We start from the raw sequence: 27,680 nt of genomic DNA on the forward strand, positions 1-27,680 counted from the left end.
AGCTAGTCCATCTTTTACTAGTATGTTGCATGCTCTATACACTCATTTATTCCATAGTTAGTGAGCTTTTGTTGTCTCCTAGGTTCACGAGCAGTTTGCTCTGGAGTAGTCAACAGCTGATCCACTTATTTTGACTATTCCTTCATGAATATTAGCTGTTCAAAGATCTCACGTAATTATCTTAATACCTTTGCATCTTTCGAGGAATCTGCACTCCACTTGAAAAGCAAATTCGGTAGAATCGACATACCTTCTATACTTTTGGGTCTCTTGTAAACATTAAACACTAGAGATAAAGCAAAACCTGAATACCAGGAGTGTGGGTAGAAAAAATATAAAATTTCAATCTTGAGTTGATCAGATTGACAAGCCTTCACAGGGCCTCAGTCTAGCAGCTATGCAATCAACTTTATTTTAAAAAAACTGAATGCATTCTGGTTCTTGCATGGCATGATTCTTGGAAGTGAAGTGATTGTTTCTTTAGACCAGCAATATTCCAGCTGATTAAATAGGATTCATTTCAAAAGCTTCTGTAGGGTTTTTGGGCATAACAGCCCGGGTGGGGGTGACTGTCAATCTCTCTCAAGATCTGAGGTTGCCTCACCTGCAATAGATGCCAAAACACAACCTCCCACCTCTTGCATTCTTGCTAGTGCAATATCCAAACATCCCATATCTGGTGTTTTTGGATGGGTTTGTGTAATCCTATATACTCAAGCGAAAGCCATTATCAATGCATTTGGGGTTAGTGGCAACTTCCTTTTTCGGTCAATATGGTCGATTGGAAGCCCTGCTCCTTTAAAGGAGCATCTATATTCGATGGGCAATAGACCAGTCACCAAAATATAATTTTCCAATCCTGTGCCCGTAATATAGTGACCCAAGGAGGAGGTCCTTAAAACTTCTCATTTCTCAAGACATGCAGTTGCAGAGGCTCTGTTCCTATGCTTATCAGTCAAGGACTCTGCCGCAACTTTAGCCATGGGCTGGTTTTTACTGATGGTTTGGAGAAGGGGTACATTTACCAGCTGAATTAGGGAGGCTCTTCTTGCCTGTCTTTTGTTCATTTGATTTTTGGTGCGGTCCATTCCTTGGCATAATTTCAGCCATAGTAGCAAAGAGGGCCAAGTAGTAGATGAATTCAGATTGCCTGCATGATGGAGCTTTTTTCTTCTAGCCGTCTACCGAGCATTGAGATTGATTGCACACACATACTTGTCTTGCACTTCCCTCTTGTTTTATTACATCTAACAATTTTTCAGCTCTGAATTCTATCAAGGATTGATATTACTGTGCTTGTACTGTTTGTATTGTTGTATTGACTTTTATGGTAATTTCTATCGAAATAAAGTATGAATGAACTACAATCAGATTTAGCTCTGCTGGGTCTGTGTACAACAATGATATTCCTAGCTATATTAGCCACATCCATTTTATTGCATCTTGTTACATCATTATTTATTTAAGTTACCTTTCCTTTACCAGTCACATTATGCGTAGAGCTATGCGAGAACATGCTCCCATCCTTAACTGAGGAATAACTATATGCATTTTAAATTTTTCCAGAGCACTTGGAAGTCACATTAAATGATTAGTTTGATTTTAGTAGTCTTGGACTGGGGCTGAAATAGTCCCAATACAGAAAAAGGGTGCGTGCAATGACCATGTCAACTTTAGACCAATTTCCTTGCTGGATGCTGAGGGGTGTGGGGGTGTGGAGGGGGGGGGGGGAGAAGACATTCGCCAGGTCTCTTTTGTTCCACTTGGATGAGTGGGTATTGAGCTCCAGTGTAATTGATCATCACAAGGCAGGATTTTGTGAGGGCCTGAGAACGATAGACCAAAGTCTTCAGCTGCGCTTGATCTGTGTAAAGTATTCTGTTCCAAGAAAGGTCCGCGTCTATGCTGCGTTTGTGGACCTCCGCACAGCTTTTCATACAGTCCCACAGGCACATTTGTGGAAGGTCCTGGAGGAGCTTGGGATCCCTGTCGCTCTGCTTTCAGCAATTCAGGGTCTTTATACAGAGAACTCAGCAGTGGTCCGCTGGAGCCAAGAGGAAAGCACTTCCCGTAGTATTGCTATACAGAAGGGAGTCCGCCAGGGATGTGTGTTGGCGCCGAGGCTGCTCTGCATTTTTGTTAATGAAGTTTTGAAGGTTTTTTGCCGCCCAGACCGACGCCCCTTTGCTAGCAGGCGACAAGTTCCCTGCATTGTTGTTTGCGGAGGATGCTGTGCTCCTCTCTCACGCCGGCTGGTGTGTACAAACAACTGGAGATTTTTGAGTTTTTCGCAAAGAAGAATGGGCTTGACTTGAATATCACAAAAACCAAGGCAATGATCTTCAATGCCAATTCCAAGAAGCAGCACAAGCCCTCATCTCACTTTGTAGAGGGGGGTGCAATTGAGCAGGTTCAGTCCTATGATTATCTAGGTCTGGGAGTTACAGCATCGTGCAGTTGGAAAGTGCAGGTTAAGAAGGCCAACCTCACCTTGGCTAGATATAGCTGGGCCCTCAGTAGATACACTAACGAACATGGGGAAGTGCGGGTCTCGCTGGAGGCCTACAGAGCACAAGCACACCAAGCAGCAATGTTTGGGGCGGAACTCTGGGGGTATGTGGAGACCAAGTCCCTTGCAGTGGCTGAGACAACATTTCTGAAGGAAATCCTTGGATTGCTGACTCAGGCCCGAACATCCCAGTGCTTTTGGAAACTGGATTGGAGGGGTTTGAGATGATCTGTAAGTTATGCCCGGTCTTTTACTGGGCTCGCCTCTGGTCTAATCCTCACCTTCGTAAATACAATGAGGCAGTTACAGATGTTTTGTCCTAGCAAGGGGGAAGCTCCTTAAAGTGGGCTGCCCATGTGAAAGGATATCTGGGTTTGGAGGATTACTGGTCAACTCCCTCAATCATCACACCGGTTGCAAAGGAAGCAATCAAGAGCGCAGCAGTGGCAAAGGCGCAGGAGGACATCCTGGGAAGATCCAGTGCTTCTGAGCAGCTTGCCGGATATCTCAAGACGCGGACGGGCTGTGAAGAATACCTGAACTATGTCTCGCCCAGGTGGGAAAGAGAATTATATTTAAAGTTCCACATTGGAATCTTGCTGACGGCTGTATTTCGGCATAGATGGAATATTGCTGTTTCAGCGTCATGTATCCTTTGTGGAGAGTCTGAAGAGACGGTACATCACCATTTGCTACACTTGTCCGGCCACCATGCCTCTGAGGAAGCGCTCCCCGAAGCCTCTGTCCTTAAGCCGTGGATGTAGGTCCCTAGCTGGTGCTATGGCAATTTTCCTGGATGCTTGCCACTAAGAGTTATCTGAGCTGGGCAAGAAAAATGTATATGAGGAAGGCTAAATTGCTGAACAGTGCTATGGGGTAAATACATTTTTCTGTATGAGCTGCTATTGTTTGTATAATGTTGATCTGTTTTTATTTGGTTTTAAGGTAAAGCACTGATTGTGCAATTTTAGTGAAGTGATTATGAGCCAAGCGATTGTGACGATGTAACTAATGTGTTTTAACTTTTCTGTGAACTGCTTTTATGACTTGTCGAAATAAAGCAATAAAAGTGAAGTGAAAGTAATTTCTTTAATACATGGATTAAGTGGAACTGCAAATGTATAGGGGAAGGGTGTTTTTTGATGAGCGGTAAAGGTATAAAGTGGACCATGAACTTGAAAATAAACAGACCAAAGTGGCCAGATGAGGGCCTTTGACAAGCTTCTTAGACTGGTTAAAAGCCAAGCCAGGGATTGTTGTGCTACCTGGAGAAACGCAATCACATTTATATTGGAGATCCACTCAATAGAGGGCCTTAAAAGCTGTAGGCTAGATCCAGGAGATGTCAGTTTTGATCCCAAGATCTTGATAGGTTGATTTCTCTTCATATCAGTTCCCATAGTTGCCAAAAAGGGGGTGCTTAAGAACTTTTCAAATGGTGCTAAGCACTAGAGTTTGAAAAGTGCACTAACAAAATCTTGACTAGACTTAGACAACAGCATCAGTCAGGAGTGCACAAGAAAAGGGCTAACATTTCAGCAAGCCCAAGTAGAACATTGTTTTAGATGCAGAGAAGTGAAGCCCTACACAGACCTATTTTGTACAGAATCCAAGTAGCTGGTCAAAGGAAAATGAGGGTGACAAGAAATGGCAGAAAGCTGCATTAAGAACAGCCATTTCTTGAAAAGAAAGTCTAATCCAAGACGCAAGTACTGGAAGATCAAGACATTTTTTACAAAAAACAGTCAAACTTGCACGTTTTTGAAATCCATGGCACAGGCCGCAAATTTTAATTTACAACAAAATAACTAACGTGTCTTCGATCATGCTTGTGTCAACATTAGCTCTACATCTCAACCTGCACAAAAGGTAGCTTTTCCAGAAATGGCAAATGCAGGTAAGCATTTACTTTTGTGACCATCATTGCGCAGTAGCACATTCTTGACTAAGTGACATGTATTTTCCATTTGGACATTGATGCAATTAAAACATGGCCACAGAAAAGAATGACAAAAGCAAATATACCACAGAAAACCTCCTGTACAATTCAGTTTTGCTGCTAAAAGACAAACTAAAGCTATTCATTCTATGAGTCAATAAACATTTCAATTTGATGTTAAAACAAGCAGACAAGTTTCCACCAAAAAAAGGATTAGATCTTACATCAAGGTGAACAATAACCAGCATAACCACAGGGGTCTCTTTCCAAGATATGCATCCCAATTATTTATCTGCTGTGATAACCTACAACATGGAAACAGTTTGCCTATCCAGGTTGCATGTGGCGGAACACTTCACACATAAGTATTCAAGTTTGATATGGGAGGAGTTTCACAAAATTGCATTTTATTCTACCTCCTTAACTTTCAATTTCATATGAATTTTCAAGAAGCATGTCTTGCAACATACCTTGTTTAGGGAAACTGTGGCATTGAGGTAATGCGTATGGAGTTCAAAAATAATGAAGGACACATTCCTGGCCACGTTCCGTAATACTGCTTCTGTTGCAACAGTTTTATTCAGGAGCACTTCTGTAAACTGTCCAACGGAAACTTCTAGAAGACCTGTGAAGAAAGGAAAATCACAATCATCAAAAAATAACAAATACTACTTTTTAAGGCTCTATCTAAACTGTGCATGTTCACTATATGAAGTTACAAAGATTGATGCCAAAGAAAAGTAAAATTAAGACATATTTTTGAAGGCAAGTTTAAATGTAGTAACTTGTAACAAGGGGTGGCCAAAGGGCTGCAACTTGCGCTGCTTAGAAATGAGCAAATTCTGGTTCAATACTAGCTTCTTTGCCTATTCCCACAGAGCAAAATTGGCCATTTTGGTGTTTTTCCAGTCTGAAATTCTGTCCACCTTCCCTCCCCCCTAACACCTTCTCTGCGGTATTACTTTTTAAAACAGGAAATTTCATGAGCAAATTAATGAAATTTCACAAAAAACCACATAAATTTGATAATCGAAAAATCAAAAAAAAAAAAAAAAAAGCCACCAATTGGGAAATAATCAGCTCTGCTGATAAAATGAAGTTAAAAGGCGAATTTCACCAATTTAATTTCACCGGCTATGATTTGACAGACTTCTAATTGCAACTAGTGAGTCCCATATGAGCATGCAATTAAAGCATACATTTGAGTGTCTGTGCCCAGGCCTCAAGATTGTGCCTACATGTTGATTTTTCAAATAGACTACATTTTTTAGGCTGTGTCAAAATGTAAGCATTTGTTGACAATAAAAAGGTCTATTGTGGTAGAGAAGGCTTTACTAGGGTACAGACTTCAAAATATTTTTCAATTTTAGAAAACCATAAATAGGAGGGAAATATTTTGGTACAAAATGCGCTGTAATTGCACCATGAGTATGTAAATATGTCTCATACCTAATAATTACTTTACAAAACTTGTTTAAGTATTTGAACAATTATCAGTAATAAACGTAGTAAAAACAGACAATATAATAAAAACACGTTCTACTCTGCAAGCTAACCTGCACCAAAAAGCAAGCCTTCAACCAATGGGCCCCTACAGGTTGCCCCCCTTCCATTAACTTCTGCAAAAGACTATTCCCCACCCCACCTAATCCACCCAGACCTCTCCCCATTATCCTTTATTGATCCTGATCTTTGAAATATCTATGTGCACTCAACCTCCATCTTTCAGGGAACTGCTACACAAGGATCTGTCTCCTTGCGGATTTTCTTTCCTCAGTAGACTATTGTCTGGATGCCCACTTCAGGGACACAGTAAGCCACGCCATGGACAAGCCTACGCGCTTTGGAACTAATAAGTAGGTGATTTCATGCAGTACAAAACCTAAGTGCACATGTGTACACTGTCCAGTTTTAGGAACTCTGCTGACTGTCCACTCTCTGCTGCATTAACCATTTTCTTTGGGGGTTCAGGCTATTACACGGGTGTCACTGTATAGCATAGCAAATGTTAAACATCTGTTCCCATGGAGCCCAAGTGTATAGGGAGGTTTCATCACAGGAGATTTGGTCGAAGCCAAATCCATCACATTTTTTTTCCAGCTGAATTTGGCCGTAAATATATGTATCGGTTGGGTAAGGGTAATTAAGGTGGGACTGGGAGGGGTATCCCCCCTACATATATCTGCGGCCAAATGACTCAAGATAAAGTTAGATGAATTTAGAGCAAATCTCTGATGAAATCACATAGAACCCAGCCAAGTATAGCAAAACTTGTAACTGGACGACATCACCCCTGCACTCAGCAACGTAAATATGTAAGCACACTATCCATCTTCAGCATATCTGAATATCTCCAAAGTGTTCCCCTGAGCGATTGCCCAATCTCTTCTCCCAAAATTCCTTAACACCATAAACGTCATACACAAGCCTATCAGCTCTAGTCAAAGTCTTGACAAGGCAGCTTCTCAATAAACAGGAGACTTGGAAAGTCAGAAAACAAAGCATTGCGGTAGCTAGATGAAAGGGTGGGTGCAAGGAAATAATTCTGAGCACAGATTCTAGAATGGCTGGCAGCGGAGTAGCAGCTTAACTCAACTGCTCTGGACCTCTCCCTGAAGATATTTATAAAGAAATTGTAATGAGTTCCAAGAAAAAGAATAGTGAAGCAGAAAACCCTGCCTCAAAAGAAATCCAAGCAGGTTCCTGAAATGGAGGATACCTCAAGCCTTTCAGATGTCTACAAGACTATTCTTCGGGTGGCCCAAGATGTTAGTGATATTAAGCTGACTATGGCTGAGCTTAATTTGAAAACTGGACAGCTGGATGGCAGGGTCACTGATTTGGAAAAGTCCTCTCCGACTATGAGCTCTGAGATTGCAGGCAGCTTCCAGGCTTACAATAATCTAAGGTCTGACTTGAAGAAAGAAAAAGAACAGTGCTTGGATTTGGAGTTAAGGATCAGGGCAAGAAACATCAGATTGGTTGGTGTGGAGGACTCTGCTGGTGATGATGAAGATTAGCCTTCCTTGGTTTATCAAGTTTTTAAAGACAGTTTTCATTGCACTATCATCAAGCTGGAAGACATTGATAACATCTTTAGGATTGGTAAACATCTGGGTGACAAAGCAAGGCATATCTTGGTTTCCTTTTTGAATCTCGGGTCAAAGGAGCGCCTGATGAAAGCTGCTAGACTGGTTGGGAATGCCTCTTTCAAAAGGTAAAGCTGTTTTTGTTTACCCTGACTATCCTAAGGAAATTTTACACCTGAGATGATCATTTCAGGGTGCTAAAGAAATGGCCAGGCAGCTTACTCTAAGGGCCTTACTCAGTAGAAATAATGTTTTCACCATTGTATTTCCTGATGGTGATAAGAGCACATCTGATTCTGTGCAAGCGCTGGGTTGGAAACATAAGAGGGGCCTTTCTGTGCTTTCTCCTACCACTGAATGACTTTGGATTTGCTGATGGCCCCTCATCTATCCACCCATCCTCCTTCATGACTCTTGGATTTTGTTTTACTATCTTTTTATAATGTTGCTGCATATTTGTACATTTTAAAATGGTGCCATTTACAGAGGACAGTTAACGTTGCCAAATATTCGAAAAATGCTTTGGAATTCGCATTGCTGTGTCGCCCGATTTACGAGGGATTCTTCGTCACGGCCTTGGTCCGTGCTCTGTGTCGACTCGGACTTGATTCAAGAAAAGAATCTTGCTACTGTGACGTCTGCCGCAAGCACACGCAACGTCGCCGTCAGCTGACCTTACAGATGGCTTCGTTTCTGGAGCCGGTCGCACCTTTTTGTGTGCTCGTCAGATATGGGGTTGTGATGGTAGCTGGCGGATCATGCTCTGTTCATGGAGGTCCGCGGGCACCGGCACCGTGAGGTATGTTCAACGGCTGTTGAGGGAGTGCACGGAGCTGTCTGGGGGTTTCAACTGGCAGCATGGATAATGCGGGTGCCGATTGATCTCAGCTTGTGCGGCCATTACGAATCGCTGTATAACAACGCGTGCAACTGTAGAATAAGCCTTTGCCCAGTGTGAGCCCGAAAGTACTATTCACCGCAGGGGAGCTCGACTGTTTTGCTTCATAAGCCGCTGGTTAACCTAATGGGATGGCAGTTGGTACTTTCAGAGAAAGCCTCTGTGTTTTTTGTCCTGCAGGGTGGGGATGACTTGGTATGGGTTCTATAGGTAGGATTAGCCCGAGTTACCCTGTGGATTTTTCTGCCATTTAGTGCAATTTCTGTACTTATCCGCTTTGTGCCTTGTCTGAATGCCACATAATACAGCAGAAGCCATTCCTAATTGTGACTGAACAGGAGGCACAAATCCCCTTGTTGTCTAGCATGGCAATATGTGCCGGAGAGTGGCAGGGACCGAGTGAGAATCAAAGCCCTCAAAACTCCTGGAGGGAACTTAAGGCCGCTGCAAAAATGGAGGACTTATTGCGCTTGCAATGGAATGGAGAACATCTAATATTGGTTATTCAGAGTTGAGTTCATTCTTGTCAGGATGTTAATGGCTGGTTACTGCAAATGGAGAATGTTGGATTTCTCCCATGCTGGCTGGATGGTGCCGGGAATTCATGCAAGCTCATTGGTCCCTCTGGATCGCAGTGTCATTGATTTAATCTGGTTTATTTTACAGGTTTTCGACTCTGCCTTGGGAGGCGGCTCAATTTTGGTTGTGGGACGGGGCTCACCTTGTTCTTTAATTGGGTATTTGATGCTGTGATGTTTGTATTGCTGTTTAGTTGTGCCATACCACAGCTTGTTTTAGATTGTTGCCTATTTAACATTTATGTTATGTTTTTATTGGGGGATGGAGGCTTTCGGGGCTTTTGGGGTTGACCTTATTGGTATTTGGGTTTTACTTATACGCTTTTCTTGTTTTTTCCTTGGAATGGATATATTTTGATGCATTGATGTATGTTTTGATTGCATCTTGGGAGAGGTCCTGGGAATGGTTCTGGATGTTGTTTCAATTGTTTTTTGGGCTAAATAGACTTTCTGGTCTCATCTGTTCTTTCAGTTTTTTACTTTTTGTTTTTTGTTCATATTCATGTGTATGTCATTTTTCTAGTTCTTTTTATTTTATTTTTTGCTTTTGATGTTCCAGACCTTCATGTTATAATGACGACTCCTTGCACAGGTGGGACAGTCAGTGACCTGTGTGTTGTCTCTTGGAATGTGAATGGGGTCAATTTGCTAAAGAAAAAGAAAGTGTTTCACATGTTACAGGGCATGCATGCTGACATCTGTTTTTTGCAGGAGACTCATTTTGGTGGATGAACTTTCTAGGTTGGAAAAGGAGTGGGTTGGTTCTGCTTATGGATCTTCCTTTTCATCAAGGTCAAGGGGCGTGGCCATTTTTTTGTTGTAAGAAACTGCCTATTAAAATTTTAAGAGTGTGCAGATAAGAATGGTAGAATGATTGCCTTGTTGGTTGAGATTCAGGGGGAATTGTTGACGCTTTGCAATGTATATGCTCCGACAGACGATGGCTCCTTTTTTAGAATGGTGGCACAGACCCTTTTGGATTTGAATACTTCTAATATTTTACTTGGTGGGGACTTTAATACTGTAGTTGATCCTTTGTTGGATAGGAGTCAGGTCAGGCATGCGCTGCGTTGTGAGCACCATCGTCAAGCCCTCAGATCGCTCTTGGAGGAACACAATTTGAAAGATGCGTGGCGTCTGGAGAATCTGGACAAACGTCAATACAGTTTCTTTTCTAGTGCGCATGGTGTGTTTTCTAGACTATACATGATTTTTACTGCTGGGAATGTATCGGACAGTATTCTCTAGTGGTATTGGTAATATTTTATTGAGTGATCATGCCCCTGTTGAAATGCATTTGAGACTTGAATTTCAATGTAAAAGAAGTTTCTCATGGAAGCTGAATACCTCTATCTCATTGGATGATGACATTTTGGAGCAGATTGTTTCGGAAGCTAACTATTTTGTTTTGGAGAATCGCTCAGAGGAGATCAGTGTGGCGACCACGTGGGAAGCATTCAAATGCTGTATGTGTGGTGTTTGTTTAGAGCCGTCTAGTGGTAAACGGAAGGAGGAGAGTAAGAGGCGTGATTGATCTACGGTTTGGTGAGAACTCTCGAGATCTGATGCTTGATCCTACCGACTCAGTGAAATTGGCAACTTTGAATAAATTAAAAAAAGAAATGGAAGACTTTGTCGCTGAGGGCGGAGCATAGTTTGTTCTATTCAAAGTGTACTTCTTTCGAAAGAGGTGAACGTTGTGACAGATGGCTGGCGTACCGGTTGAGGAAAAATATGTTGGAGACTGCTATTGCTTGTATGGTTGACCAGGAAGGTAGAATTACGTTTGATCCAATCAAAATTACCTCAGTTTTTCGTGACTTCTACGACAATCTGTATAGTAATGAGGCTGGTATAACTGGTAGGGGGGAGGATTATTTTGGAGATTTGAATTTGCCTAGGATTCGGGAAGCTGATCGTGAGCTTCTTGGTGCTGTGATAACGGTTGATGAGATCAAAAGTGCGATTTCAGGGCTGAATGTGGGTAGATCCCTGGGACCCGATGGCCTCCCTTGTGAGTTCTATAGGATCCTCCCGAACTCGGCCTTGGAGCTCTTGAGAGATATGTTTGTTTCTAGCAGGTTGGACGGGACGTTACCCAAGAGTACTAGGCATGCCTCAATTTCAGTCTTTTTGAAAAAAGGAAAGGACAGTAATCAGCCCGCTAGTTATCGTCCAATCAGTCTTATTAATACAGATAAGATTCTTGCCAAGGTTCTTGCTATGCGCCTGGTACGGTTTTTGCCTGCATTGATCGACGAGGAACAATCTGGATTCATGAAAAATCGGCATACGTCTAGTAATATCAGGAGATTGTTGATTACCATGGAAATTGCAGATTGAATGTGCTGTGATGCCGCCGTCCTTTCCCTTGATGCGGAGAAAGCTTTCGACAGGGTTAGTTGGGATTACTTGTTATCGGTACTGCGGAGAATGAATATGGGTGAGAATTTTGTTTCCTGGGTTGCTCTTCTATATGCCAATCCTACTGCTGACGTTAAGACTAATGGGGTGGTTTCAGAATCTTTTTGTTTGGAACGGGGCACGCGTCAAGGATGTCCTTTCTCTTTTTTGTTATTCATTCTAGCGATTGAACCTTTAGCAGTTTGCATCAAAAATGAACCCGATTTACAGGGTGTCAATTGTTGGGGTGTTGTGCAAAAAGGCTTGGCTTTATGCGGATGATCTCTTGTTGGTGCTGCAGAATTTGGAGGAATCCCTGCCCTGTCTGATGAGGATTTTGTCAGATTTTCACGTTTGTTCAGGCTACAAGATTAACCGCTTGAAATCAGAAGTATTGCCCCTGTCGAACAGATGTGATAAGACTCTGGTCACTGGCATGGGTTTTGCATGGTGTGATGTGCGCTTACACTATTTGGGAGTATGGCTGACATATCCTGTCTCCCTTATGGTTGATGAAAACATGAGTAGTTATTCGGGATTGTAAAATGGATTTGGAAAGATGATCGCTGCTTAAACTTTCCTTGTGGGGTAAAGTCAATGCCCTGAAAATTAATTTGAAACCCAGGATTAACTTTGTTTCTAGCATGATTCCATTGCAAATTAAGAGTCGTTACTGGAGAGATCTAGATCGTCTTATTCAGGAATTTTTATGAGACCGAAAACCACCGAGACTTAGTCTTTGGAAGTTACAGCTTCCAGTCCATTTAGGTGGTTTAGGAGTACCGAATTTTAAGGCTTCCCATTTGGCCTTTTCTGCTCATTCTTTTGTTCTGTTTTTGAATGATGGATTGGACAGCTGGGCGGTAGCGGAGTCGACTGCCTATGAGCCATTGGACCCTGGTGCCTTGATGACCACTAATACTAAACTTTCCAGGGGTAGTTGACTACGTCATTTTTACGCACCTCATGGATTGAAATCTTGTCATTGCTAGGTCATGATGCCTTTAAATGCAGGAGTGCCTCTATCTGGCTGAATCCTAGGATTAGGGATGATTCCAGGACAGTTTTTTGGCCTGATGGTTCTTGATGGGTATTAAACAGGTCTCTGATTTGGGAAATGATGTTAGGTGGTTGACGGCTGGTGAGCTGAGAGAGAGATGGAATTTTGAAGGTTTATCGGATTCTGCTTATAGACGCCTGAAGAGGTCTGTGGGTACGGGGGACGGGTCCGACTCTTTCGATGTGAATGTTTTTCTGGCTGATTCTGATGGGAAGGAAGGAGGTCTGGCCAGTAGGCTTATAGTTTCACATTATCGGAGTAATGACAATTTGCGGAGAGTTTGGAGTGAGCGAATTGGGTCCGAGATTGATGTTGATGCCTGGCAGAATATGTGTGGTAATGTCTCCTTGTGTTCACTGAATCAGAGTGAAAGGTCTCGGCAAATTAAGATTCTGAATTGCGTGTATTGGTGTCCTGAGACACTTCATAAAAGAGGTATGACTGACAGTGATGATTGTTGGGGTTGCATCCAGGAAGTTGGGTCTTTGGAACACATGCTATGGGATTGTGTGCGGGTCAGAGATTTTTGGAATAGAGTATGTGATGTGTGTGACAGGATTTTGGGTGGAGGGTCTGTCCCGGATTTTAGGACGGTGATTCTTGGTGATGACTTAGGGTTGGCTGATGTCAGTTCTGCCCTTAAAAAATGGATTTTTAGAGCTTTTATTGTAGCCAAGCGACCAATTCTTCGAGGATGGAAGGATCGGATCCCTCCTTTTGAGGAATGGGTCCAGGAAATGCATGGTCTGTCTAGGACTGAAAAATTGATACACAAAATGAAATGTAAGTTATCTTCATATCAGAAGATCTGGAATGTGTTTAATGATTTCTTTGTTTTTTATATACATTTTCTTCTGTAGGTTCAACCTGTTAGTGTTATATTTCTGTATATATTTGTAAATAAAAAAAATAAAAAAAAATTCTGAGCACACCACATAAGCTTGAATTATTTAATTGAAATTATTTAATTGCAATCCTTTATCAAAAAGACGGTGAATGTTTCAGACACTCCATAGAGTCATAAAACAGACCACAAACTACATAGTACCAAACAAGCGGAATGTACCAATACCCAGGTGGAAGGTTTGAGACCAGAACATCCAACCACTGTAATAACCCATTACTGACATCACCATGCATAGAACCCCAGAATTATTGCTGTGTTGCCAAATCTGGCACTGAATGATGGGTAATTTACTTTGAACCACAACAAAATAGCCATTTAGATTTGAATTCAAAATTTTAAATTTGGTCATGGTGTGGACATATGACCAAGCACTACTACAATAACAATCATTTACAGTGTGCATGGATAGGCACAGAGCAGTGTTAATAGGGACACCTCCAATTTATCAGTTGGGACTCACACTGCGTTTAGCCCCTTAGAAAGTAGCTGCACTGCTTCATGCAACAAGTAGAACAGCAATGCCGCTGGAATCGGGCAAATATAAAACTGGCACATCAAGTGTCAGCTAGCCCAGGAAATCTCAAAATTACTTTTTTGTACCCAATGATTGCACTTAATTTGCTTATGGCCATGGAGCTTGTCTAAACAGTCTTAATAAAATGAGCATAGCCAGCATGCTTCACAACTAGCAGAACAGGCCAGGGAAATTGATAAAATCGCTTTTATTTGCACTTGCAAACTATTATGTTTCTCATCATAAGGCCACTTTAAATTAGTTGAGTCTGCCCAATTAAAGAAATCATTCACATCTCCTCATGAAAAGGATAGGTTTAAGCTGCATTAACAAACAGCAATAAGCTCGCATCTTAGCATAGAGCACTGCGCCAGACCCCATTGCTACTGTCTTCAGCAGCTGCTGCCTCGGTGTTACTATGAAGGCTTGGTTTTGGGATTCCCTCACGGATGCACGAAAACAGCACCAATCCACTATCCCAACTTACAACGTATGAACGGATTCTGTAAATGTGCACATCACCCAGAGTAGCTGTCCCGTTCTCAATCCTTGTGAAGTCCAGCAGCAGCGAACCGCATGACTATTTGTTACCTGGAATCTCAAACAGGCCAGAAACAGACCAACTATACAAAACCCAGATAATATTTATTTTGTAGATAGTTCATGCCTCAGTGAAGCTATAGGTCATGCCTCAGTGAAGCTATAGGCAATCTTGTGATGCAGTGTCCTCCCCTAAACTGATACAAAGCACAACTTCCCAATGTATTCACTGCTCTGACAGAATAACTTTGCCTTAAGGAGAACATGCAAGTTAACAAACACCAACTCTTACTAGACATACTGACTCGCTTCGACTATCTCGGCCTTGTGTAGGCTGGCACAGTCAATGTCACCTAGTAGGGGTCCAGATGTTCGTGCACAATGGGAAACGGATTTGGGGGTAGAGATAAGAACAATGGGAACGTAATTGCCAATTGATAAAGGAAGTGTCTATGAACACGAGACATCCTCTTGTGCACTTCAAGATGGTCAATAGATTGTACTACACCCCTGCGCGAGTTGCCAAGTTTAGCCCCCTAGGCACTGGGGAATGTCCGCGATGTAAAAGTGCAGATGCCAACCTATAACATATGATCTGGGATTGCCCTGAGCTAGCTGTCTGGGGTGGGGGGGTTCAAGGAGACATTGGACGCGATACTGGGGCGTCCACTGCACCTCAAATGTACAATGCATTCTGGGCTACAAAGAGAAGATGCATGTAACCAATCGTAAGCTGCTAAACTTAGGTTTAGTACTGGCATAGAGATCTATCCTGAAATGTTGGACATTGAGGAACTCTCCCCCCCCCCCCGACCCCCCCCTGCGTGGTCGGATTGGGTCCATGATGTGCCGTGGGCAACACAGCAGAGGGACTACACCTATCCCTGGGCCTAAACGTCCAAGAAATATATGGCGAAACGGCAAAATTAATATCTGGCGGATTCAGCCAGCGGCGTGGCTTGATAACTGTTTTGGCTGACTGAGCACCTAGGGGCAAGGCCAGGGGCAAACAACTGTATAAAGGCCACCTGCGGCCAGGTAATTGCGGGTGCATCATATTATATGACTGTAGGTTGCTTGGAACATTGACTTTAGCATTCTGTAGTGGCAATGTGTAAGTTAAAGTTGTTAAAAAAAAGTTCATGAATCCTCACTTAATTTGTCATTTATGCAATTATGAAATCTGGCAAGCACCAATTCAGCTTTACATTTAATACAATGTTTATACAGAACTGCATCATTATTTTACAAATATACATCGATTACATATAAAAGCAATAAGAAAGCAGTAAGGGAATAGTTTACCTGTAACTCCATTTCTCCAGCATTGGTATCTTTCATGGATTCACATGCTTAGAATATTCCCCGTCGACAGACTGGGAACCCTTGGTACGTTTCCCATATTGTGTCCCATCTACGTCGTTTTGGGGCCGCCCACGCATGCCCCACTAGGACGTAGCGGTATAAATGCCAAGCCCCCGCAGCTCCCTTCAGATTTCGACCCCTCCAAAGCAGAATGGGGTGAAACCTAGTTATACAAGACGATTGCATTCCGGGGAGGCTGGCGGGCGCATGTGAATCCATGAAAGATACCAATGCTGGAGAAATGGAGTTACAGGTAAGAAACTATTCCCTTCTCCAGCATTGGATCTTTCATGGATTCACATGCTTAGAATAGAATGCACAGCAGTGATCCTGAAAAAGCGGAGGTGTGAATGCAATCCGGCACCCTCCTAAGCATATGTATAGCGAACCACGCTTACGTAAGATGCCAATTTAAAAATACGCAACAGCACATGCACATATCAAATGTAAATATATATACACATACACATATCAAAATAAGTACAGACCCTTCTTGAAAAGGGCTTACCTTATTGAAACAGATGGCGTAAGACTGCTCTTCCCATTTGTATCTCGTCCGCATGCTGCCGTTCGAGGCAGTAATGGCGGGTAATTGTGTGAGGCACTGACCATGTTGCCGCCTGGCAAATGTCTGTCAGCGGAATTCCTGCCCACAACGCCATCGATGACGAAGTTGCCCTTGTAGCGGTTTTCCTGCTTTGGAATGACAGAAGGCAATCGTCACGAGACCCCTCGGGCCAGGCCCCGCTTTGAAATTGCTTTTCCTTTCGCCAAAGGACCATATGCAACGAAGAGTTGTTGCGTAGATCTAAGTTGCTGAGTCCGATGAAGGTAACATTTTAGAGCTCTATTTACGTCCATGGTATGTAGGACTTTTTCCGCAGCCGATGAGGGGGGTCGCGAAAAAGGTGGGCAGGACAATGGATGAGTGTTTATGATAAGCCGTAGGAACTTTTGGAATGAAATGAGGATTAGTTGACAGAACCACTTTGTCCTTAAAAAAAACCTTAGGTACGGCGGGTCTACGACCAAAGCTTGCAACTCCGAGATCCGTCTGATAGCTGATGTTATAGCTATTAGAAAAAACACTTTCCATGACAAGAACTTAATCGAGGATATGGCCATTGGTTCAAAGGGTGGTTTCATTAACCCTGCTAGCACCACATTAAGGCTCCACGTTGGTGGAAAACGTTTAACCGGAGGGAACGTCCGGAACAAACACCTCATGAAGTGTTTCACCAACGTGTCACTAAATAAGGGCGACGACTGCCTCCTCCTCGTGAACCTAGAGATGGCCGCCAGGTCTACCTTTATTGATGAAAAAGATAATCCGCTCTTCGCCAGGTGTAGCAGATACGGCAGAAGCTGTTCCGGAGTTACCCTTAGAGGTTGCACTCCCGGCTCTCCTTGACACCACGTACAGAACCTTCTCCAATTACATCGTACGACTTGTTGGTGGAAGGGGCCCGCGCTGCTTGCAGGATTCTCCGACAGTCTGACGAAATGCTCAAGGCACCAAATTCCGAAAAGTCAGGAGCCAAGCTGAGATTGAGACTGTCTGGATTGTGATGCCACACTGTTCCTTCGTCCCGCGACAGGAGATTGGGAACCTTCGGGAACGTTATTGGTTGATCCACTGACAGGTGAAGCAGGTCGGTAAACCACGGCTGCCACGGCCAACACAGTGCCACTAGGATGGCCCGGCACCTGTACCTGCGTATCCACTGCAGAGTTCTCCATATAAGAGGGAACGGAGGGAAGGCGTAGAGGAACTTATCCGTCCACGGGAAGGAGAATGCTTCCCCCAGAGAACCTTCCTTTGGCCACCTGCTGGCATACATTTCGCACTTCTTGTTCCTCTTCGTAGCAAAGAGATCCAGCGGAGGCCGTCCCCATTTCTCAAAGACCTTCGACAACTGAACGCTGTCTATCTCCCATTTGTGAATTTGGTCCATTTTTCTGCTGAGTGAGTCCGCTTGCTCGTTCCTTACTCCCGGAAGATGATGAGCTACGATGGATACATCGTGTTTCAGAGCCCAATGCCACACCTTCTGAGCCTCGGTGGAAAGGGTTCTGGATCGCGTGCCCCCTTGCTTCCTCAAGTAAAACATCGCCGTCGTGTTGTCTGTCAATATTCTCACTATAGACCCTCTGATGCGCAGCAGGAAAGACTTCAGGGCCCAGCGCACTGCTCAGTTCCAGAACGTTGATGTGCAGGAGAGATTCCCTCCGAGACCAAGGACCTTGCGTTTGTAAAGTGCCCATGTGTGCTCCCCAGCCTGTCGGGGACGCGTCCGTCACTATGGTTAGACGAAACTCCAGCTCCTGTAGGGGTACCCCTCTTGATAGATTCTGAAAGCTCTGCCACCACTGAAGAGCTAGCAGGAGCTCGTCATCGACGGTCAGTTTGTCCGACCAGAGACCTTGGGCCTGCGTCCACCGGTCTGCCAGAAACTCTTGAACCGGCTTCATGAACAGGCGGCAGTTGCCCACCAGAGGAATGCGGGACGCCATAGCGCCCAAAATTGACACATTTTCTCACTGATAGTCTGGTTTTGATTTTCAGCTGACCTGCCAATCGATTGAGTTTGGTGATTCTGTCGAGGGATGGCTTCACTAACCCTGACTGGGTCTTGAATTGTGCGGCCAGGAACACCAAGCTTCTCAACGGCGTTAACAAGGATTTCTCGAAGTTTACCGCAAACCCCAGCCGTTGTAAGAGGTGCATGGTGGCCTGCAAACTTGTGTGAGTCAACATAGGGGAGGACGCCCTCACCAACCAGTCGTCGAGATACGGGTATACATGATGGCCTTGCCTTCTCAGCCAGGCCGCCACCGGGGCCAAACATTTCGTGAAAGTTCTGGGAGAGGATTTCAGCCCAAAAGGAAGTACTGTGAACTGGTAGGGAGTCCGTCCCACCACAAACCTTAGGAACTTTGTGTCGCCGACACATCGGTATGTGGAAGTACACGTCCTGCAGGTCCAGGGACGCCAGAAAGTCCCCTTCCTGAACTGACCGGATCACTTCCTGGAGCGTGAGCATCTTGAATTTTAGGCTTTTCAACGACTTGTTTAGATCGCGCAGGTCTAGAATGGGACGCCACTTTCCGTTTGGTTTTTTCACCACAAAGTATCGGGAATAAACTCCTTGACCCCTCTGCGACGACGGAACCAATTCTATAGCACCTTTTTGTAGCACAAGTGCTACTTCCTGCTGCAACACGCTCAGATGGGGTTGAGCTGCAAACGCCGGTGGAATGTGCAGAGGGTTGCTTTTGAATTGCAGGGAATGTCTGTATCTTACAGTGTCCAACACCCATTGATCCGTTATTTGCTCCCATTCGTTGATGTAGCACGATACCCTGCCTCCCAGAACGTTCCGATGCCCGTCATTGCTGGTCCTTAGTGTGCTTATCCCTCGTCGACAAATAACCTGTTCTCCTCTTGGGGGCCAGGTAGTCTCAGTGTCGTTTTGCTGCTTGAGAAGCCCATCTGTATCCCTGGGAGGGGTATGCTGGCCTAATGAAGGATCTGTCTCTCGATGCCGGGAATCTGGAGTTTACTGATGCTCCCCTAAAGGGACGAAAAGACCTGAAACTTCGACCACTTTGGAGGGCCCCCAAGGAACGCGCCGAGTCCTCTTTCATGCCCTTCAGGGCCTCGTCCACCTTCTCGCCGAACAGAAGGTCTCCCTCAAAAGGCATATCCAGCACCTTGTATTGCACCTCTGGTCTAAAGTTGGTGCATTTCAGCCATGCTTGCCTTCGGAGAACCACACCGTTATTCACCTGCTTAAACCCCGATTCCGCAAGGTCCACCGCGATGTGTATGGCACGATTGGAGGCCTCTTCACCTTCCCTGACCAGTAACATCGCCGCCTTACGATGTTCTTCCGGAAGATGCTCCAGCATAGGAGCCAGTCGGTGCCACATCTCCCGGTCGTATCTGGCTACTATGGCCAGAGAATTGGCCGCTTTCACTGTGGTAGCACCTACCGACAGCACTTTTTTGCCAAAGGCATCCTGTCTTCTGGCTGCACTTTCCGGGGGGGTTGTGCACTTGTGCTGGGCCCTCGCCTTTCTCGCCGCCGCTGCCGACACCACTGAGTCAGGGGTTGGTTGGGAGGAGAGACACTTGGGGGTAGCTTCTGGGGCCTTACATTTATTCTCCAGGCGACCTCATTGCCGGTTCCGAGAAAGGGTGGCACATGGTCTGCAACCCCTCCTGCCACACATGATCCAGGATGGGTACTGAAAACACAGACCTCTTTCCCATGTGGTCGAAAAGAAAACAGTCCTTTTTCTCCTCTTCCTGGGCCAACCCGAATTCTGTACAAGCCTCGGCCATCATGGTGTGAAATGACCCAATGTCGTTCGGGGGAGACGGCTGAGCCGGGCTCTTCGGGGTTTCTAATTCCACTTCAGACTCCCAGGTTGGATCCCTGGAGAGGGAAAGTGAGACATCCGATAAGGCTCTACTGTCCGAGTCCGAATCTATCAACTCTCCTTCCTCGTGGCATGGAGCTGAGAGGTGTCCACCCGCTGGCACTGCCGTGGGGGTCGATGGAGGTGGCCGACGAGACGGGCCCAGTTCGTCGATGGCCGACCTGGCCAGAGTTGCCTGAGGTAGTCTCTCGTTCAGTGTCTTCAGCAACATCTGTAACGTGGTAGACCCCGGAATGCTCCCAGAGAGAGGCCTGGTAATCCCTCGTAACCAGAGGTCTGCAGGGCCAGCTACTCTCACATCCTCATCTCCCCAAGGACACCGACAAGGCCTCTTGCTGCAGTAGGGTCTCCGGCAAAACTGGGTCGAATACTTCTGGTCGCCAGGCCTCTTGCAGGATCTCCGTTGAGGCTAAAGCTGGCCCAGTCGTCGTCACCGTCTGCGGCCCAAGAACGGTCGAGACCAATTGTGTCAGTGGCAGAGAAGTGGTCGACGACTGCCCTGCCGTCGACGGTGGTGGTTGTGTAGGTCCTTGAGGCGTTCCCACCTTTTCTGAACTCGACCTACGCTTCTCTGCATCTCGACGAGGTCGATCCATGATGATCGCCCGAGGAGGATTTCGATTTTTCTTTTCTGTCTTTCTTCGTCGAAGATGAGGATGATAAGGCTTTCTTCGACGAAGACTCTTTAGAATGGCTTCTCGATGATTCCTTCTCCGCCAGTCGTAATTTCTTCACCGGGGGTTCCGACGATGTCTAGCGGCGCAGTATGCCCCCGCTCCATCGTTTAACCATGCCACTAGTCTTCGACTTCAATCTTTAAGAGTCTTCTGGGAGAAGCCCTTACATATGTCGCACTTGTCTGCCGAATGATGAGGGTGTAGAAAATATATGCAATCCATAGGTCTGTCCCCCTCGTACACCTTCAACCCGCATGTAGCGCACGGGCGGAACAGCGCTTTTCCTGACATCAGAGGAAAACTCCAACAGCACAACCTAGACAAAATAGTAGACTACACGAGGTGCTCCCACTACTTTGGAGACGGTTGAAATCTGAAGGGAGCTACGGGGGTGGGGCATTTATACCGCTTCGTCCTAGTGGGGCGTGCGTGGGTGGCCCCAAAACGACGTTGATAGGACACAAAAGTGACAAAAGTTTTCCTATGGGACACGGCTTTATAAGCGTACCGAGGGTTCCCAGTCTGTCGACGGGGAATATTCTAAGCATGTGAATCCATGAAAGATCCAATGCTGGAGAAAGAAAAATAAAACAAGTTGGTGGTCAGAGCAAATGTGTTATTTTTAATCCTGCTGGAAACCTAGTGAGACGTGGCAATTTTGACTTTAAATATGTAGCATTGAAAGTCCTCTTTCTTTTTTTCCACTTCAATTTTATTAAACATTTTCCACATAACCAATGCATTTCAACAAGTCACATTTGAAAATCGACGAAAAAAAAAAAGGAAAAAAAAAATACTAACACCCCTCTAACCCCCCGCGCAATAGCAACCGAACTAAGGGAGCAGGAGAGTCAGTAACACTAGGAGGGACCAAGCCAGATCCAAAGGCTGACACCTTGGGTTAACTCAACTAGATAAGGAAGAGGAACCCTTTGTTGGAAGGAATACACAAAGCACAGTTCACCCCAAAACAGCAGACTTCAGAGTCTCATTGATTCACAATCCTCATTAAGCAAGACTACTGTCCAATCTAGAAGAAAAGCCTTCATGGTATCGTGGGTCAAGGCTGTGAGTTTTTCATGCGTAAATATCGTCCATAGTTTGGCAAGCCAGTCTTCCTTAGAGGGAGCCAAAGCACACTTCCACTTCTGAGCCAGGGCTATCCTCCCTGCCCGCAACATAGCCTGTACCACCCTCGGCAGGGAGTCCGAGACTTCCTCTGAGTCCGCGACTCCAAAGAGAAGTTCAAGGGGGCACATAGGCAGGTAAACTCCAGAGATCTCCTTAATCTAGCCCAGCAGCTCTGACCAATACACCTATATCGCAGGGCACTCCCACCAAAGATGTAACCACATTCCGCGCTGGCCACATTACCTCGGACAAAGAGGAGACACCCCTGGGTACATTTCCCCCCCGCCCCCCCCAAGTCTCTCTGGCGAGAGGTGCCAAGCGTGAAGTACCTTAAAGTTGTGCTCCATAGCTGCCGTGTAGAAGGAACCCGAAAAAAAGAGATTTAAAGATAGTAAGCCAAGTAGATTCATCCACCTCCTTCCCCACCCTAGTCTCCCACTGCTTCTTTAAGCCCCGCTTACCCTCCACGTTCGCTAGGATTAGAGAGTTGTAGAATTTAGACAGGGACCCTCTCCTCGATGAGGACTCTACAATGGCTTTTTCTAACGGGGTAAGAGGATGGGCCAGGTCCTCCACCCATTGAGCATCGGTCAGAATCCCCTTCACTCGGAGATAGTCTAAAATAGACATCGGAGCGTCCCCCAGGGCTTCCACCAAGTCGTTAGAATTAATGAATGCACCCTGACGGAGGAGCTGTGCTGCACGCTCTAAGCCAGCATCGGACCACCCCTGCATTCCACGAAAACCCCTTTTGCCAAGGTCAAGAGGGGGACCCCACAGGGAAGAAAGGGGAGAAGGCCAAGTAGAGAGAGATAGATTATCCCCGTCATCCCTCCACAACGCCCATAAGACCGACAAGATGGGATGCCTGACGCTACTTGGGAAGTTCTTGTTAGGGGCCCACAGGAGGTCCCGCACTTTTCTGGGATGGGCGTGGACATCTTTGATATAGGACCAGTAGGTTCTCATACCTCTCGAATGTTCCAACATTACCCTTAATTGTGCAGCCTTATAATAGAGGCGGAAGTCGGGGAAGTCAAACCCCCCCCCCCATAGGATCTTGGGAGCGTCAGGGTCTCCTGCTTAATCCTAGATTTCTTGCCCTTCCAAACAAAGCAATGAACCATCGAACTTAGGGACTTGAGGAAAGTCTGGCACTGCGACAGGAAGGGAGGAAAAGAGGTAGAAGAGCAGGGTAAGAATATTCATCTTGATAGAGACCATTCGCCCAAACCAGGAGAGCGTCAAGAGAGCCCACCAAAGTAGATCAGACTTAATCTTGTGGACGATGGGAGGATAGTTTACATAGTAGAGGGGGGACAGTTCCCCAGGGAGGAGAACCCCCAGATAAGTTGTAACCTTCCACTCAACTCTGATCCCTCTCACCGAGTCCCTCCCCTCAATCCCAACATCGGTTCTCCCCATTGGCATCAAACAAGACTTCCCTAAGTTAATTTTCAGCCCGGAGAAGGCTCCATAAGAATCAAATCAGATCTAGTAGAATTGGGAGAGAGCTATGAATGTTAGTTATATATGCCAGTACGTCGTCTGCAAACAGTGAAAGCTCAAAGTCGAGACCCCCACATCGGACCCCCGTAATCCCTGGATGCCTTATAGCTATCGCCAGGGGCTCCATCGCAAGGGCGTGGAGAAGGGGCGAAATCTGGCAGCCCTGCCGGATTCCCCTGGAGATCGAGAGCGAGGCTGAAACCGTATTGTTTACTGCCACTCTGACCGTTGGCCCATTATATAATGCTGCTATCCACCTGCAGAAATTAACCCCTATAACAATCTTCTGCAAGACCTTGCTCATATAGATCCACTCAACCCGGTCAAAGGCCTTTTCTGAGTCCAATGACAGGAGGTAAGCCTCCTTGTTTGTAATAGCTACTTCCTGCATCAGATCCAACGATTTCCTGATATTATCCCCACCTTGCCTCCCAGGGATGAAACCCACTTGGTCACCATGCACCAACGCGGGGAGATGCTGGGCCAGTCTATTAGCCAGAAGCTTGGCCAAGACCTTTCGGTCTGTTTTAAGAAGGGAGATCGGGCGGTAGGACTGACAACACTTCAGATCTTTTCCTTTCTTAGGGATAACCACAATACGGGCAGTTAGCATAGATTGCGGGAGGGAGCCATTGTCCAAGATTATGTTAAAAAGTTTGGACAGGAAAGGGGCAAGGGCAGAGCGAAAGGATTTATAGGAATGGACAGAGAACCCATTGTCCCCAGGGGTCGTGCCCAACTTCATTGAGCTGATAGTGTCGCTCACTTCCTGGGGGGTGAGTGGCCTATCCAGAGAGTTTGATTTCTCGGGTGGGAGACAAGGGATTGGCACTGAGTCAAGGAAGTTATCTAAATCCGTTACATCCCCACTGTATTCCGTCCTGTACAGGCGCTCGTAAGATAAGCGACATTGCTACGCAATCCCGGGATCATCCTCGCAACTCGCCCCACCTGGAAGGACCCGAGAGTCCACTCTATTTCTAAGCTCTCGCAGCCTCCAGGCTAAAATTTTGTTGGCTTTCTCTCCCTTCTCCATGCATCTTTGCTTGAGAAAGGACAGTTTCCTCTACTAAAAGAGCGGCAAGTTTCTCCTTTAATTGCTGGAGCTCAGCCCACTTGCCCAGAGCCATTTGGGACTTTATTTTGCCCCTCGGTTGAATCGCCTCAATTTTGTCTTAGAAGCTTCTCCTCCCTGCCCCTCTTCCGTTTGCTCGCTGCACCCATCCCTATTAGGACCCCCCTGATTGTAGCCTTAAATGCCTCCCAGACCCCTGCCACCCCCACCTGCCCATCGTCATTGATCACAAAGAACTCCTTAATGGTAGCCAGAAGGGACTGGGACAGCCCTTTGTCCTTCAGGAGTAGATCATTGCAAGTCCACTTCCCAGGCCCCGGAGCCCCCAAGGGGATTCCCAATTACACTTTAAGAAAGTCCTCTTTCGATGGTATAGAGTCTAGGCTGATGTTTAAATACTTTGGGAAATTAGTTCAAATATCAGGACCAAATATCAGGACCAAATATCAGGACCAAATATCAGGACCAAATATCAGGACCAAATATCAGGACCAAATATCAGGACCAAATATCCTCCCTAGGTGGAAGATAATAAGTCACTAAAACCCAAGCGTGTAAATATATGAACAGTATGCAGACAGACAAATGGATGTGACGGTACATTACCTCCAATGAGATAGCCCAACTCCTCTTGTGGGTACAATTCAAATTGAAGTCAATGCCATCCTCATTTACGGCTATGAAACATAATGGCTACAAATCAAATCTAAATTCCTGACAATAAATGTTACTTTAAAGTATTTAAACAGATTGTAGCTAGGTACTAGAATTAGAAATAACGTGGGTAAGTAATGTGTCATCTAAACAAATACTAAAAAAGTTTTAATAAACAGATCTCATTCAGGCATGATAGACACTTCATTCATTCTGTAAAAATCGTAATAGTCAGTTTAGAGTGGCAAAAAAGTGCCATTAAATATTGATGCTAAGTTGGCTTTATTTGGTAAGTAACCGAGTATCGAGGGTTTAACTTAGTATTTGTTTTGCTGTAACTGTAGCAGGCCACCATGCAACTCCGGAATCAGTGCAGGAAGAAAGGCCATTAACAATACCCGGCTTTAAAACACAATGGCGTCACTACGCACATGACGTCTTCATGTCTGCTAAGCCGCATGTAAACATGGCAGCAAGGACAGGACTAGAAGCATCCAAGGATACTTGTTGCAAATATGTTAAAAACAGTGTTGCTTTCAACTAGGGTAAGGTAAATGCCGACTCTGTACATACCATGTAATTGAACAAAGTGAGAATGAATATGAGAAATGGACATGGAATAAAACATACATAAGTACCACATATTATGAATACAAAATAATGAATTCACAAAAAATTAAGAGCTGCAATGTATACATAAAGTTAAAAGTAGTATATAACTTGTGCATACAGTTCCAATGATGACATGAAGGGTCATTTATATAGTTCAAGCAGCTCGAAGGTGTCATTAATAGATTCCAGTTCAGTCCATTGTTCACGTAAAGGGGACCTGAAAAAGGTGAGGTGTAATTTGTCCTGTGGATCCGGAGGCCCAGAAGGCGATTGTGGCATCCTCTCCGGGAAGCTACTGAGGAAGAGGATGGTGTGCATGAAGCAGCTGGAGACCCTGTGCGGATGTTTTCTACTTCACTGGTCTTTGTTGTAGCTGCCATGGTTGGGTTTTCTTTCCTTGCTATCCTGTTTGGTCTCTACTCTTATCCCTCATTCTCTAATTGTGATTTAGGACTCATTGTTTTTCTAGGTTTCTTATTTATTTAATTTTAACATTTATATAGCGCACAGCAGCCCGAACATATGTACGGCACTATGTGCCCTTTACCTTTGGAACTAGTTTGTGTTTTGCCTCCACCTTTATAAACCATCCTAGATCACATGCACTGTGCCATAAAACTCTTTTTGCCAAAACGTTAGTGGGGGGAAACAGGCGCCTCACAGCTGCTGGGTTTGGCCAAGGGTAAAAAGCACAGGAGTATAGTTTTGGGCTTTAAAGTGTAAGGAAGGCCTCCGCCTGTAAGCACCTGTATTATGGCATGAAAAATAGCGGGGTATTTCACATAGACCCTCTTTTGCAGTTGGTATTGCATGCAGTTATTGGGCAATTTTTAGCTAGACCGCTTTAAGTGATTGGTTGCCAAGTGCGGGCTGGAAGTGAAATGGCTGTCGGTTTAGGGGTCACTTGCTCAAGGGAGCCTCTTAGAGAAGTGAAAAAGCTCTGTGTGAAACCGAATTCAGGTTTGAGAATAGGGGATCTATATACAGGAAACAGGCGCATCCTTACTTGAACACCTCATCACTGAGACAAAAAACACTTCTGCTATTGACATCCCCGCAAGTTCCAACATTGACCGTCATCTACAACATTTTGGAAAATACCAGAAAATAAAGCAAGGAAAGGGTACTTGCCGCAAACAATAGCTTTTCAGTGTAATTGCCTCCAGACTTTGCCAGGAAGTCCTCCACACCTCACACCTTCAGAAACTGTTCAACACTTATGGAAGTCTCAGACTCCACTAGGGGTTCCATCAGGAGCCATGGGAGAAATGCACTTCATTTTTATACAGCATGTGCAGACAACCACATTTGCAGCATATAAATATGGCGGGGGTGCTCAAGCTGAAAAACTAAATGCCACAAAAATATTTTACAAAAAAAAACAAAACATAAACATGGCAAAATAAGGAATGATGATCTAGATGTTCTACAGAAACACCAGCTTCTAGAAAATGCATTCTAAATAAAAGAATCAATACAAGTTGTATAGGTAGCATTCACAAAGAATGCCAATATATGCAAGATTAATACACAAAACCATAAATAGCACATCAAGTGTCCAAAATAGAAACTACTTCAAAAACAGCTCTTATCAAAAACATGGCACAACCTTTAGTGCCCCTCACTAAAAACAATGATTCTTAATTTCCATTATTAGCTTAAGACAGTACATCTGTTAAAAACAATTTAAACACATTGCAACCCATTTCCATACATATGGAAAAACTAAGTGACTAGGCCTATAAATGCTAAACAACCCGCTAGGTAATTTCCA

At 44.9% G+C, this 27,680-nt stretch overlaps 1 protein-coding gene across 2 annotated transcripts in view; it reads right to left on the reverse strand.

The window, feature by feature from the left end:
• Positions 1-27,680, reverse strand: part of TM7SF3 (transmembrane 7 superfamily member 3) — a 358,501-nt gene that overhangs the window by 255,819 nt on the left and 75,002 nt on the right. For both annotated transcript variants that reach the window (XM_069628089.1, XM_069628090.1), the window contains exon 2: positions 4,919-5,073. In XM_069628089.1, the coding sequence (XP_069484190.1) occupies positions 4,919-5,073 (155 nt within the window). The remainder of the gene's footprint in view (positions 1-4,918; positions 5,074-27,680) is intronic.

Source organism: Ambystoma mexicanum, chromosome 12, assembly GCF_040938575.1.
Source record: "Ambystoma mexicanum isolate Mex_15411 chromosome 12, UKY_AmexF1_1, whole genome shotgun sequence".
NCBI lineage: Eukaryota > Metazoa > Chordata > Amphibia > Caudata > Ambystomatidae > Ambystoma > Ambystoma mexicanum.